Source organism: Ammospiza caudacuta, chromosome 5 (genome assembly GCF_027887145.1).
Source record: "Ammospiza caudacuta isolate bAmmCau1 chromosome 5, bAmmCau1.pri, whole genome shotgun sequence".
Lineage (NCBI taxonomy): Eukaryota > Metazoa > Chordata > Aves > Passeriformes > Passerellidae > Ammospiza > Ammospiza caudacuta.
Genome location: NC_080597.1, coordinates 1,019,516 through 1,035,020, shown reverse-complemented (window position 1 = coordinate 1,035,020; position 15,505 = coordinate 1,019,516). Strand labels below are relative to the sequence as shown.

Here is a 15,505-nt window from a genome sequence, read left to right as displayed (position 1 = left end):
ACTGTGCACCACAGGTGACTGCAGCCAGCTGTGGGTACAGAAGCTGATTTTGGGCTCTGAAATGGAAGCTCTGTGAGCTAACACGTGGCTGGGATGGGGCTGGGCATTCCAGGAGCAGGAGGGCTGGCTTTCCCTGCCAGAGAAGGGAGCCGTTCAGTGGGCTTGGACGCTGCCCATGGACACGTGCAGCCCAGCTGTTTCCTGCACAGTGCTGGTGATGGGGCGGTGCAGTGAGAGCCACACTGAGATGTGCTGGCCACAGCTCCACAGCTCCCTGGTACTGGAACTGGGATGTTTGCTTCAGGTCTGGGGAGTCTAAAAAACATTTTGGGTATTAAAAAACCCTAAACCCAGCAGCACAGCGCTTTGTGGCCAGGCACAGCAGCCCCAGGTAGTGTTGTGCTGAGCACCACATCTTTGCTTCTCACGCCTGAGCAACCGTGTCCCACATTTGAGCAATATTTACATTCATAGAGGTGTTTCCTAGTGTCTGCTCCAAAAGTTTAAACTGTTTTTAGACTGATGAAAAACTGCATTGCTTCCTGGAAGGCAAGAGAAAAAAAATGTATGTTTTGTGGTCTTTGATTTCCAAATTTAAATACATTCTGTGTTGTGCCTGCTCGTGATTCATAGTGTCTTGCCTAGCTGCAAGTAGTTCCCTAAAAGCATGATTCTGTTGATGGAGAACCATATGTGTATGCAGGTGCTGCATGTCTATGTAACCTGCTGATACCAACCATTCCTTCATAATAGTTGCTTTATTTCCCTTGCTTTGGAAATTGTTTCTGGTTTTGTATTGGTAAGAGCTTCTTAAAAATGGGGGTATAAGCAGAGAAATTTCTTCTGTCTACATGTTTCTCTGCTCTGCTAAAAGCAGAGTGGAAATGTGTCCTTAATTTTGTTTCCTGATTTAGGCCAGAGAGGGTTTGTTGTGCCTGGGCATAGCGCAGGGTGGCATGTTGGTAGGTGAGGGTTGTAGGAACTGTGCCTGACAGGTGGAATGTATTTATGACCACAGCAGAAGAAAAAGGTGAATAATGGGTGCCAGCCCAGTGTTGCCAGTGCTTTCTTAATACACAAAGGAAGGTGCTTGCCAGAAGTGGGAGGTGTGTCAGGCAGTGCTGAAGTTCACTCATGATCATTTGTGCCAGCCACATACTCCCTCCGTTGGCAGGGAACGTTTGGTGGTCTGGCTGGGCACTGAGCAACCCTTGGCTTCTCTCTGTTCTTGCTGCACTTTGTGTCACCATCCTTGCCCAGGCCAGACATCTTCTGTGGGTGTTCTCAGCTCAAAGAAAGCACGGAGACAGTTTCTCCCAGGAAAATCTTAGAGGAAAAGAATTAAAACAATTACTATCTCTCTTTCTGTGCCCATTGTTTATAGCTGTGGTTCTCCAGAGTGTGCTATTCATGGCTCACCAATAGTGTGAGAGGTTTTCACTTTGAGACCAATCAGCTTAGTGGGTGAGATATAAAGCTCACAACTTCTTGCTAATAAATTATTATTCTGTTCTGGAGGGAATGCTGGGTTTTGGACTGGGTTTTGGAATGCTCCAAGGCAGGCCCAGGTACGTGTGCATCTGTGCTGCCACTGAACTGAGAGCAGGATTAGGTCCACTCCCAATGGGGAGCTCCAATGCTCAATAAAAAAATGAACTTCAGGAAGTAGACCAAATTCAGCAGAAGTCCAGCAGTGATAAAAATTGTGCTTCTCTCTTACTGTGGCTCTGTAGCCTCGTCCCTTTCCTGGAAACAAACCACTCCTTTCCCAGAGTGAAAACTTCAGGGCTGTTGAGCAAGTCAGTGAAACTGTATTTAAATACCAAATGCAGGAGTAGAGGGACAGTGACATGCTTGTTAGCACACCAAAAATCAGATGTAAAAGCCCTTTAATGTTAATTTACTGGGATGATTTGCTTTCCAGTAGTGCACAGGCAGCTCCATGGATGCACAGGCCGAATCTGCTGATTCAGACAGGTGCCTCTTGGCCAGTGTTTAGTTGATGATTCCTGTTCTTTCCATCCCAGTCCTTCTGTTGGTGCCCTCCCTGCAATCCCCTTCTGCAGCAGCGTGTAACGCTCCTCATGGTGTGTCTGGAACAAACGTGTCAAACACCACTGAGTTCCTGTTCACAAACAGCCTGTGAGCAAGTCCTGCAGGTGAATGAATTCATCCTGTGCTGTGGCTTTGTGTGCCACAGGACACTGCAGATGGGTGCTGGGGAGGGCTCTCAGCTCAGGTGGGCTTGGGAGGAGGAAAGGAAGAGGCAATTTGGGTTCTTCTCAAAGGTTAGGTGACTTAGGAGGGGTTAGGAATACTCAGAACAGCACGTGTGGCTTTTTGGAAATGCAGAGCACTGCAATACACTGCAGCACACAGCTGTCCTGATGCACATCCAGAATCTGTCACAATACAGCTCAGATTTTGCACATAGAAAACACGATTTTGGGGAGGAGGAAAGGAGTAAGAGGAAAGGAGCAGTTGGAGTAGGGATCAGGAATGGCAGTTCCTGTGTGCAGGCCTCCTTTCCCTGTTTCAAGCTGCACATCATATGTGCAAGCATTAAAAGTTTTACTGACTTTCCAGAGAATGCCTGCCTTGCAGACAAGAGACAGTGTTTATTTCTTCTCTTAGTTTGAGAGCATCATCTTCCCAATCAGGTCTAAAAAAAGCTGAACAAAGGATGACTTTGTTCCTGTGTAACTCGTGGAACCTCTGCTGTCGTAACCTTTTAAGCAGTTATTTTTATTTAAGATGTGTAAATTTCAAATCTTTTTTTAATGGGGTACATAAATGACATAATAAATGTTTCTTTCCAAGACATGGTGCATAAGGTATTTCGCAAGCAGTTACTGAAATGTGATAGGCTGAGTATATGAATAGCATATTTTATGTAAGTACAAGATGTTAACATGGTATATAATAGAATTAAACAAGCTGTAATCTGATCTAGGTCTTTGGCTCCGTAAAACTGTAGGGGTGGGGAGGCTATTGTCTTTCAGAATTAAAGTTCTTTTTAAGTATTCAGAGAAGGATGATGATTTGCTGATTCTCTGTCAAAATTGTGTTGAAGTGTCTTATGTAAAAATGGCAGTTCAGATCAAGAGAGGTTTGAGACTAAGTTAGGACATCAATTTAATATGATTGCTTGGGGGTTTTTAAAGGAAAAAAAAATCTATATAATATTATTTTGAATAGTTACCATACAGTATTTCAACAGGGGAAGCACTGATTAGATCACCACAATCTATTTTATGCCATCAGGATTGCTGAGGGGGCTTATAATTGTGTTAAATTTTCATATTACTCATATCCACGCATTAACGAACAGATGCATTGTTACTATTGGGATTTTGCCATTTGGCCTTTCACATCCCTAATCGCGGTTTCCTGCTGCGATCTTCACCGTTCTCGCAGAAACTCAGTCATCGATACACGGCCGTTCCCGGCGTTTCTTGCAAGCCCCTTGTTGTGTCGGCATGGCTCGCAGTGCCGGGCTGGGGCGGGAGCGCTGCAGGGCTCCGGGTGCCCCGGGGAGGGACACGGACACGGACACCGGGCGCGGCAGCCGGGCCGTCGGGCAGGGATGCCGGCAGACAAACTGGGGCTAGGGCAAGGAGGCATGCAAGGAAACAGGGCTGCCGGCAAGCTGGGATTCGGGCAAGGAGAGATGCCGGCAGAGAGGGATTCAGGCAGACGGAGTTCGGGCAGGCAGGGATGCAGGCAAGCTGGAGTTCGGGCAAACTGGGGTTAGGGTAGGCATGGATGCCGGCAAACTGGGATTCAGGCAGGGAGAGATGCTGGCAAACAGGGGTTCGGGGAAACTGGGATGCTGGAAGGCAGGGATGCCGGCAAACAGGGGTTCTCGCAAGGAGGGGTGCTGGCAAACTGGGATTAGGGCAGACAGGGATGCTGGCAGTCAGGGATTCAGGCACACGGGTTCGGACAGGCATGGATTAGAGCAGTCAGGGATGCCGGCAAACGGGTTAGGGCAAGGAGGGATGCTGGCAAACTGGGATTCGGGCAAGCCGGAGTGCTGGCAAACTAGAGTTCAGGCAGGCAGGGATGCCGGCGAACTGGGGTTCGGGCAGGCAGGGATGCCGGCAGACAGGGGTTCGGGCAGACGGGGGTGCCGGCGGGCAGGAATCCCGGCAAAATGAGGTTCTCCGGGCAACGAGAGATGCTGGCAAACACGGGTTCAGGCAGACAGGATGCGGGCAGCGCAGCGGGGCTCCGGCAGCCCCGGCTCCGGAGCGGCTCCTGCGGCTTTAAGGCTTTGAGCACGAGTTAGGAGCTGCCTTGCGCTTCTCCCCAGCGGGGCGCGGCGTGTGCTGGCCGGCCGCGGGGAGAGCTCTGCCCGGGACTTGGCTGACGATGCACTCCAAAGTCAGGCGGGCTGCTCTCGGTGCCGGCGGGCTCCGGAGCCCGTTGTCAGCTCCCAGTGGAGCCCTGTTGCCGCATTCCTGCTTTGCTGAGGTTTGTTGGCTTTCGCTGACTGACGGCTCTCCGCCGCAAACGCCGCGCTTGCTCCGGCTGTTTACACGCCGCTCCGGAGTCTGCAGAAAAGCACGGAGCAATAATAATTAAATATATGTATATTACAGAAAGAAACGAGGAAATGGGGCAGTGTGTGTGTGACCTATTCGCGCTGTGGGGAATGGTTTCCATCGAGGGGACGGACGGAGCTGGGCAGGGGCCGGAGCCCGGCGGCGCCCCCGGCTCGGCGGCCGCGCTCGGGGCGGGCTCCGGGGGGCAGAGCCACGATCGGGGATGGATTCCAACGGAGACATGGCCCCGGGGCAGCCCGGGGGGGCAGAGCCACGACCGGGGATGGATTCCAACGGAGACATGTCCCCGGATCAGCCCGGGGAACCCCCGAACGCCGGGGGCACAGCAGGAGGAGCTCGGGGCGCTGCCAGGCGAACAGACCCGGAGCGCACCCAGCGCCTCCTCCATCCGGAGCTTGCCGCTGCTCTCCCGCCCGGCTGTCTGTCCGTCCGTCCGTCCGTCCCTCTGCCTGCGGGCGCACGGGCTGATGGACGAGGGATGCAGGAGAGCAGCCCTGGCACGGGCATGCCCTGGGCATCGGGGCTGTCTGTCTGTCTGTCCGTCCGTCCCTGTGCCTGCCTGATGGATGGGAGATGCGGGAGCGCATCCCTGGCACGGGCATGCCCTGGGCATCGGGGCTGTCTGTCTGTCTGTCCGTCCGTCCCTGTGCCTGCCTGATGGATGGGAGATGCGGGAGCGCATCCCTGGCACGGGCATGCCCTGGGCATCGGGGCTGTCTGTCTGTCTGTCCGTCCGTCCCTGTGCCTGCCTGATGGATGGGAGATGCGGGAGCGCATCCCTGGCACGGGCATGCCCTGGGCATCGGGGCTGTCTGTCTGTCTGTCCGTCCGTCCCTGTGCCTGCCTGATGGATGGGAGATGCGGGAGCGCATCCCTGGCACGGGCATGCCCTGGGCTCTCCCCCAGGCAGAGCCGCCCCGAGCTGCGGCGGGGGACGCGAGGTGCAATTAGCCCAAGGAGCTAATGAAGGTGGCTCGCCATGGTTTTACTGCGGGGAAAGTTACGCAGTCGCTAATAATGGCGCGGTCTCTAGGCCAGACGGAGCCTTTGATAAGTTAACGTGCGCTCCCTTTATGCTCCTGGTAGGGGGTAAACAAATGCCTGAACAAATACAAATACACATAAACACCAGCGCGAGAATAGCGGTGTATGTCTTAGATCCAGATAATAAGGGTGGGTATTGTTATTTAGATGGCACATACTGGGACACTTATCTTTTAGTACACTCCATTTTCTAACTGAATGCAGTGCTAATCGTGGGATTGAAAGCTATTGTAATTGTGTACCCATCTAAATGCTGACAAGAATATACAATTACATTGTTTGGAATTGAGTTTAATGTTCTCTGAATTTTATTAGCATTTACATTTACTTATGCATTAAAATTCTGCACAAAAAGAGGTCAGAACACAAGAGTTGCAGACATAAATATCAGACCCATCCACACCCTCGCTGCATTTTTCCTGAAAATACCGAACAAATATATTTTATTTTATTTTTAAAGGAAGTGATAGAATCTGAAATGAGCAAATAATGGGTTTCCATTCTAAGCTATGCCTTTTCTCCCTCTGGATTTTGCAGTCTTTTAAAGCTTTTTTTTTCCATACCCAACTTTTTATTATTATTTATAATGCGCGTGTTACCGGAAAATCTTTCCACGGTGTGCTTACCACCACACGATGTTTAAACACACATTATAAAGTGGATGTAATTGTAAAGACTCAGAGGGATATAATTACATGTAGCAGATTTAGGAGCTAATTCTTTGCTTCTCTCTCTCTTTCTCTCTCTCGCTCTCTTTACTCCGCATTTTATCAACATAATTATTTTTTGACTGCAGACTAACACCCAGAAACTGACAGGCATCCATTATGGGAAGCAACTTGTTCACCAAATTGAAAAACAATGAACTGCAGGTTTATATGTGCCCATTGTAATACAGAATTACCGGAGCTTTGTTCCACTAGAGGAAAAAGCTAATGGTTTTGAAACAGCAGGTGACAAAACACATTCCGTTTTTTTCTTTTTTGGTCCTTTTTTTTTTTTCTCTTCCCTCCCCTCTTATCAGTTTGTTGATGAAGTCATTACGAACTGGGGGCCCAGAATAGGGTTGGCCTTATTTTTAGCAGATAGACTTTTAATGAGTTCTATTGTGGAGACAGTCATGTTGATTTGCTTACGTTTCTTTTCCCCCCCTTCACTCAGAAACTCCCAGTATTGAAAAGCTACTATCAAAGGACTGGAAAGACAAGCTTCTTGCCATGGGATCAGGGAACTTTGGAGAAATAAAAGGTAACAACGCTGTTTCTCTGCTAAAGGAAATTGAGAATGAATGTGCAGATACCGCTGGCTTTGTGGAACTTTGTCTGCTCCTCTTCCCCTCCCCTTCAAACACGGTAATTCGGGGTTTAAATGAAATGTGTGCACTCCCATCTGTGATCATATAAATCAATGGAATGCTCTATTGCCCTAAGTGAATGAATTTACATTAAGCTTTTGTTGCCTATATCGTTCTCTGTTATAACCGAGCACATCCTATTGCTGGATAGGGGGAACAAAAAGTCAGTACCAGACATATGTGGTACCAGAGTATAGCAGAGCTCAGTTTCTGAAATTTGAGGATGATCTGATTTCCTTGTTTATTTTTGGACAGATTTCGATGATGTAGGGGTTTTTTAATTTTTTTTTTCTTTTTTTACTTTTTTTGCATGTAGGGAAGAATAAAAAGAGCAAAGTTTGTGTAATGGTACCTCTAGGTACTGAAATTAGCCAGTGCAGATTTTAAAAGACAGCGTACAACATCTGTGCACTAGAGCATGTTCTTTTAAAGCCGTGCTCCAGAAGGAAAATGACAAAATTTGACCACTCTCCAGCAGCAGTAGTTTCTGCTTTGCCAAGATATTTCCCCATTTTCTATATCCGAGGTCGTTTTAGGGAACCTGTGGTTGTTTGTTTCCGTGTAATTTAATATTTCTATAATTCCTCTGCAGTGCTGCTGATGGGGAACTCACTCAAAACACACGTGTCAGAAATTGCAAGTTTTCAGAGCAGCCATTATCACTGTGCAAAGAAGCAGTGACTCTGATTCTTCTCCCGTTTATAGCAGTGTGCATCTGGAGTAGCAAAACCCAGGCCAAGGCTGTTTTGGAAATGTGAAAGTAGAACGAAATTAAAATTAAGCCTTTCTCCTCCTGTGTTTATAAACAGGGTTTAGTTTCTGTCCATGACTTTGGGATGTTTGCTTGCTCATGTTATCCCTGCTCTAGACATGCTCACTCAGGCAGGCTCCCAGACCTTGTGCTGGCAGCTTTAAGGGCCCTGTACATGAGAAGGGTGCAATATTCAGTACAAGGTGCTCTCACAGGTTTGTGGCTTGGTGCAGATGCAGAGAAAGTGTTATTTTAATTCTATGGGCCTCCCAGCCTGTCACTGATAAGCCACCAGCATTAGCCTGTGCTGTTCCACTGCCTTACCCAAACAGGAAAATATTCCCTGGTTTACCCAGGCTTCTCCCTAGCAAGCTGTAATTCAATATATATATTCATTACATATGTGGAATAACTTTATATCATTACACCTGTGGGATAACTTTATAACAGAATGCAGTGCTGCAGCCCCCAGCAGGCTGAGATGTTGTTGTGATGATGATGATGGTGATTATTATGGCTCCAGAGGGCCAAACCCTGGGTTATTCATTCCTCCTGCTCCATGTGTGTAAAGCAACAGGTCTCAAAGAGGAAGGGCAGCCCCTGGGCTTACCTGGCAGTTCTGGGTTTTAAAAGCACTTTGTTTCAAGATGAAATCACCCTTTGCCACGACCTGATGCATCTTTAGGATGTTTCTGGGGCAGAGTATGGGGAGACATCTTTGATACCCAATTTTGGGCATGTGTTTCAGCAGATCTGGCCCAGTGTGGGGAGCCTCTTCAATTCCTGACACACTGGAACCTTTAGAAGGACTCCCAGTGATTCTCCAGTGCCTGTGCCCGCTGTGGAGCTGCTCTGAAGAGTGCTGTGCACTGAGAAGGTGGTCTGTTCCCACTGCCTGTGATCTTTTCCTTTTGGAGGGCAATCTTTTTTCTCCCTTCCCCTTTTTCCCTTTCACAAGCTAAACTTGAAAGCAGCGGCAGCCAGCTATATGCTACCACCAGAGAAATTCAACAGTCCTTTCAGTCGTGCCTGGGGGAAAGGATGGGGAGCAGCAGCACAGCCTCAAAGAAGACTTTTCTTTGCTTTAATTTTTGGGTTTTAGCTTTATATTTTGAACACAAGTCGAGTTATTGTTCTGCAGCTCTGTTCAAAAGGCTCACATCTGAGGCTTTGTAGTGTGACTGTGGTTCTGTGGTTGGGGGCATGGTTATTAGGTGTTTGGATCAAGTTTGGCAGTAAGCTGTGAAAACAGGCGCTGGTTTATTTTTCCTGCTGACTGCCGTGACAGTTGCAATTATTGTCCATTGTTCCTAGGTGGCTGGAAAGGAGGGAGGACACAATGGAGCATTGCCCTCTGGGGGTAAATGAATTTGACTTCCAGATTCTTGGGGGGCCAGGCAGGCTGATTATTTAGTGCCCAGGAATGTGGTTTTCATGGCACCATGAGCCCCGAGCAGCCCACAAACAATGGCTCAGCTGTGCTGCAGCTATATTTAGTGGGGCAGCAGGAAAGGTGTGCAAGTTGAGCTGCTCTGTACCCACACACACGTGTACAAACACACGTATATTGTGCTGCAAAATGGTTTTGTCCTTCTGTAGTTACGGAGTTTTCCAGTTGTGATTTTTTAATTAACTTCTTTCTCTGGGCTTGGCCTGGCAGCTGCGCTTTTTCCGCCTCTCATTTCTCTGTTAGTGATATTTGGAAACCCCCATTTAAGCACTGTCTTGTGTTTAATACACCCTGGAATGTGGACAGCGCTAGGAGCCGTGCTGCCCAACTGTCTTACACACTGAACAGTTTTTTCCATTTAACTGTTCAAAATTTCATTGTGTTTTTCATTAGGTCTGGGGGAGTTTTAGTACATCATGTGCAAAAAGGCTCAGCACCAGGCTACATATTGTTAATGCCCAAGTCTGTGTTATTGCCATTGAGTTTTATTATCTGGGAGAGATTAAAGAAAGGGAGATGAAGAGGAAGCCTTTATTTTCTATTAGCGTGATTTCCTTTAAGCTGGAGAGCAGTGATATTTTATTAAAGACAGGGAAATTGGTGAGAGGCTGCAAGTGGCCAGGCTCCCATGTTCTTATTCAGTTGTTTCTCTTGGTTGCTTTGTCACCTTTGGCTGCTGTTTAAACCCCCCTTTCTCCATCTGCACACCCACAAAGCAGGAGAGCCATCTCTGAGTGTCTGCAGAGGCAGCTGCAGATTGAGGATCACACTTAGAAGAGTCTATATCCATCCAGTTGCTAATTGAAAGGGAAATGGGTTGTTTTATTCCACAGCTGGACCCAAAGGTACTGCCAGGGAATGCTCTTAGAAAGGGGCAAAGCCTACAACTTTCTATGTCTGTAGAAACTGTAACTCAAATACCTGTGCTCGTTCAGAGAGACAGGCTGGGGCTAAATTACAATTTTAACACTAGAGGTTTCCTAAGAAATTCTGTTTTGATATCTATGGAATTTTTACTGTGCTCAAAACAAGTTGCTGTACAGCAAAAGCTACAAAAGTGCTGTTTAATTGAAGTATTTATAGTGAAGCTGTAAAACTGTATATTGACTTGGTTAAAGCCTGTTCAAACTTACTTATATCCATCCCATTCAAAAGCAGGGCTCTGGGTTATTCTTGGATGATGCATTTTATTGGATTCAGTGGAGCAGAGAGATCTTCAGGTCTCAAAGTGTAGAGGAAGGAAAATCACCCCCTTTTCTGCTGTCAGTGTAACTGCCTTGTTAGCTGTGCACTGCAGTGGGAGAGAAGCTGCTGTCCTCCAGTGTCACTAGGAAAAGCTATCAAAAATACATTTATTCCTTAATTATCAGTGATCATTCCTATATAAAAAATTAACTTATTAATTCTAAAATGAAGCGTCTCTTTCAGTGGTGCTGGGCCTCAGGTGCATCGTGGGTTGCCCAGCCTTGCTCAGCTTTAACCACGATGAGAACTCCTCTTAAAACTCCCTTGGTGTGCACAAAGCCTTGCTGCTAATCTTGTCCATCTCTCTACTGAAACTTGGCAAGACACAGCGAGGCATATTTTTTATGTTCCCCACTCAGCTAATTTTGAATAGGTGTGTGGAACAAAAGGTTGAACAGACTTCTGTTTCCAATCTCCCTGAGCTGCTTTTCTCTTGAAGGCATTGTCAACAGAGATTGTGCCTCAAGGAAGAGGGGCCAGGTCTGAACCTGACGTGTTTTTGTTGTAGTTTGAGAGACCCTTTGTATTGTGCAAGCTAGTTTGTAAACAGCTCAGGTGAAGTTCTCTGCAGTCCCTGTGAAAGCGATTGGGTTGAAATCAGCTCTTCATTGTGCCCATGGAAATCTGGGTGACTCTGGAGGCTGTGCTGGAGTGGGCACAGATTTATAAAAAGTGAGATCAGCCTGCCAGCCCTGCTGGGCAGCTCAGCCCATCTGGGTGACTCTGGAGGCTGTGCTGGAGTAAACTCAGACGTATGGAAAATGAGATTAGCCTCCTAGCCCTGCTGGGCAGCTCAGCCCATCTGGGTGACTCTGGAGGCTGTGCTGGAGTAAACTCAGAGTTATGGACAGGGAGATCAGCCTGCCTGCCCTGCTGGGCAGCTCACCATAGCACAGAGGTCGGTTCTGTATGGGGAGCTGTGTTCCAGGTCCCAGTGAGTGCCAGAGCAGGTGGTTTGATGTGAGATGGAGCTGTGCTTGCTGCAGACACTCCTTGTGCCCCTGTGCTCAGGGGATGGGGCAGCAGAGTCGGCAGTGAGGGGTTTAGGGCTGCCAATAATGGCTAAAGAGAAATAATCCATTCAGCGATACTATAGCTCGTCAGAGCCCCTGAATTAAAGACATATGTTATGTAGATTCAATGTATGGATTAAAAGGGATAATCTGGTAGGTGACACACAGAATCTTGAGATAAGTGAGCTGTGCAGATTCCTGTATGGATTGTGAGGGATAATTCCAGTTAAGTAATGCTGCACAAGTTGAAGGCAAGTAAGCTCTGGGTAGTGCTCAGGTTATGTGCAGTAATCCAGTGAGTGACACTTTGGATCACATAATCTGTAAACTAAAGACAAGAAATTCTGCATTTACATGTGGACAGGAAGAAGGAGGGGGGAAAGGGAGAAAGATTATTCATGGGGAATACACTGGCTTTAAACCTTTGACTAATACAGCGCAGATCCCCAAGAGATGTGTCAATTTTGCATTTGCAAATTAATGGTTCAAAAGTGTTTGCAAACTTGTGTCAGCTCTGGATGTTCTGATTTTTTTTTTTTCTTTTGTGAGTAATATTGTATGTGGAGTGGCAAGAGCATGGAGCTGCTTCTGTTTGACCTAGAATGGGAGGTTAGCTGAGGGTTGTGTATGGGGGAGGGAGGGCTGGAGGAATCTTTTTTAAAACATCTAAAAATGTTATTTTATGGCAAAGCAGCTAATTCAGGTTGTTCCGGATTTTTGTGCGTAAAGCTATTTAATTTGGTCTCAAAAAGTCAGGTTCTAATTTTATTTTTAAGATGTGATTACTGATAGAGATAATGGAATGAAATTGAATTAATTGAGGTAGTAGTAAATGCCAATGGCTTTGTTTGAACATATGGAGGCCAAACCACTGTATTTAAAAATTGTTCAGAGAGTTGGTTGACAAAAGGGTCCTGAAGCTGTGCTTCATGGTTCTAAAATTACCTGATGGAGCTGAACGTCACTGAGCTACAACTGCAGGTTTGTCACAACAAAGCAAACACACACACGCTTTTTACTCTTTTTCCTGCTGCTGCACGAAATTCCAGCAGCAATTGCTGTTTTCCTAGCCTAGCTCTACCTTGTTGTCTAGACAGTGAAACAATGAGTAACCTCTGAGAAGCAGCCTCAGCACAAACAGAGTTGTCTGTTCCTTTGTGACCTTGACAATGAGTTGCTAACCTGGTTGAATACCAAGCCTTGTTTGTGGTCTGCTGTGCCCGAACTTATTTCTGACAGCAAGTGAGGCGTGCTCAGTGACAGCCTCTTTGCAGCCTGGTGAGACACCACAGTGCTGGTTTGGTACAGAACAGGCTGCTGAGCTTCCTTTTCCCCACAGAATGTGAATTCTTGAGGCTGGTAATGGCAGAAGAGGGTAATTGCCCATAATTTGGTTTTACTCATTCTTCACCTTGCTCTGAAATCATGAAAGATTAGGAATGTCTGTCTGCTGAAATAAAAACTTTCCTTATATCTCGCTGTCCCACAATGGATTTTTACTTGTCAAACAGAAAAAAATCATTACATAAATCTGTAGGTACAGGCAAATCAGTTTGAATTGTGCACTTTTTCTTGCCTTGTTTCTGGAGCCTGTGGCTTGCCAAGTAAAAAGCAGTCAGAAAGTTTTCTCTCATGCTGACTCGCCCCAGCAATAAGATGAAATAATTGCATTTAGCAAGGTGGGTAGTTATAGGATGGCAGTCATTGTGTAGCAAAGGTGGCTTAAATTCCCAATGAAAAACACCAGTTTTCAGATGATTTTGTCCTGACAGCTGCAGGATTTAGTGGCCTGAGAAGCTAAGGTCTAGTCCATAGTGAAGCATCAGCACAAGTTCCCAAGCACAGATCCTCCCATCCCAGCAGGTACAGAATTTAAAGTGCAGTTTGGCCATAAACATTTCACATTGCTGTTCAGGAACAGGAGAAAGAAGATGTTAAATTGTGAATTTACCTCAGCCAGTTAGATGTGTTTATCAGCCTGCTTTTCCTGGAGGAAACATCAGCTCCCCATTGCCTCACGTGTGACTTCAGCAGCACAAATGGGAATGCTCCTCTTTGCATTTATGTTATAAACAGAATTTTAGGTTTTTATTTAGGGAGAGCATGACACAGATTAGTTTGCTTTAAAGTAGATAAACACTCAGTAGCCTTCTCTCTTTTACTTATTTCCTTACTAAGCAAAGTGTTGTTGGGTTTAGATTTCTAAAATGTCAAGGTTAAAAGTAGCACGAGCAGTTAGGAAAAAATAGTTGAGACTGGGAAGAGAACGATACTGTGGAGGAAAGATGCTGTAAGAAAACCCTCTAGAAAAGACAGTTATTTCATGAACTGCTGATATTTTTATTTATTCTTTGGCTTTGGTACAGTTAGGACTAGTAGGATTTTATTCTTTCTTGGTTAATAGACTGTTCAGTTTGAAAACCTTCATTTTTGCATCAAAACTGTAACCTTTGCTGGCTCAAAAAGGCTGCTGAAAAAGCAGAGCATTGCAGGAAATGCTTGGAGGTGACTCAGCCTTTAGCTCATGCATGGGCTGCAGCTCAGGGCTGTTACATCAAAGTCACACACAGGCTGTGCTGAGGCAGGGCTGCTGCTCCATGAGCTGGATGACATCAATAATTGCTCCATTCATAAGGGTCCCCTTGGCTGAAACCCTACCTAGTCTCCAACTGGGTCAAACACAGACTTAATTATCTATTTAACGTGTATTACTGTTAAAAGTCAGTGGGGAAATTCTTGGCCTTGCTGCAGTAGTTCTGCTGGTGACTTCATCAGGGCCAGCAATAAAACCTCCTACACCACATAAAGTGCGGAATGACTTTCAGGGAGTTGCTAAAAACTTTGTGCTTCAGTTTGCTCTTGAAAAACATAATGCATGCCATCACCTCAATACCTGCAAACAGTCTTTAAGAAGATCAATTAGGTGGTGCTTTGAAATTAAAAAATGCTTTATACTGCATGCTCTAATTATTATTATAGATCTTAGCATTATTCGAACACAGAGCACTTCAAAATATTTTTATTTCCATTTAATGAGTTTTTCCCCCATAGAAAACTTTGTAGATACAGGAGGCTTTTTTTTCCCTTTTGTAACCACAGCTAACGATACGAACATAATACAATATTATTATGTCTCCCAGCCTTTGTACTGGCACATTGTTTTCTTTGATTTCCCTTTGAAAGACAGATCCTGGCAGTTCAAAAGCTGTTCAGGCATCCCTGTGACGGTGCAGACTGGCTTGGCAGGTGGATTGCAGCGCCTGGCTGGGTGAGGGTGCTCAGAGCATCCCCAGCAGTGCCTGGGGAGGGGACAGAGGTTTGGGGACAGGGATGGTCCTGGGGCGTGCACATCCCCGGGCTGGCTGGCAGCAAACGCTCCCTGTGCCTCAGCATTTGCAGCAAACGCTCCCTGTGCCTCAGCATTTGGGCAGCAAACGCTCCCTGTGCCTCAGCATTTGGGCAGCAAACGCTCCCTGTGCCTCAGCATTTGGGCAGCAAACGCTCCCTGTGCCTCAGCATTTGCAGCAAACGCTCCCTGTGCCTCAGCATTTGCAGCAAACGCTCCCTGTGCCTCAGCATTTGGGCAGCAAACGCTCCCTGTGCCTCAGCATTTGGGCAGCAAACGCTCCCTGTGCCTCAGCATTTGCAGCAAACGCTCCCTGTGCCTCAGCATTTGGGCAGCAAACGCTCCCTGTGCCTCAGCTTTGGGCAGCAAACGCTCCCTGTGCCTCAGCTTTGGGCAGCAAACGCTCCCTGTGCCTCAGCATTTGGGCAGCAAACGCTCCCTGTGCCTCAGCATTTGCAGCAAACGCTCCCTGTGCCTCAGCATTTGCAGCAAACGCTCCCTGTGCCTCAGCTTTGGGCAGCAAACGCTCCCTGAGCCTCAGCATTGGGGAGGGGACAGAGGTTTGGGCACAGGGATGGCCCTGGGGCGTGCACATCCCTAGTTTGGCTGGCAGCAAACGCTCCCTGTGCCTCAGCATTTGGGCAGCAAACGCTCCCTGTGCCTCAGCTTTGGGCAGCAAACGCTCCCTGTGCCTCAGCATTGGGGAGGGGACAGAGGTTTGGGCACAGGGATGG

At 47.1% G+C, this 15,505-nt stretch overlaps 1 protein-coding gene across 1 annotated transcript in view; it reads left to right on the top strand.

Annotated features, from left to right (window-relative positions):
* The window catches only part of SOX5 (SRY-box transcription factor 5), a 314,234-nt gene that overhangs the window by 161,485 nt on the left and 137,244 nt on the right, over window positions 1–15,505 (top strand). Inside the window, exon 4 of the mRNA XM_058804990.1 lies at window positions 6,774–6,860. Coding sequence (XP_058660973.1) covers window positions 6,774–6,860 — 87 coding nt within the window. The remainder of the gene's footprint in view (window positions 1–6,773; window positions 6,861–15,505) is intronic.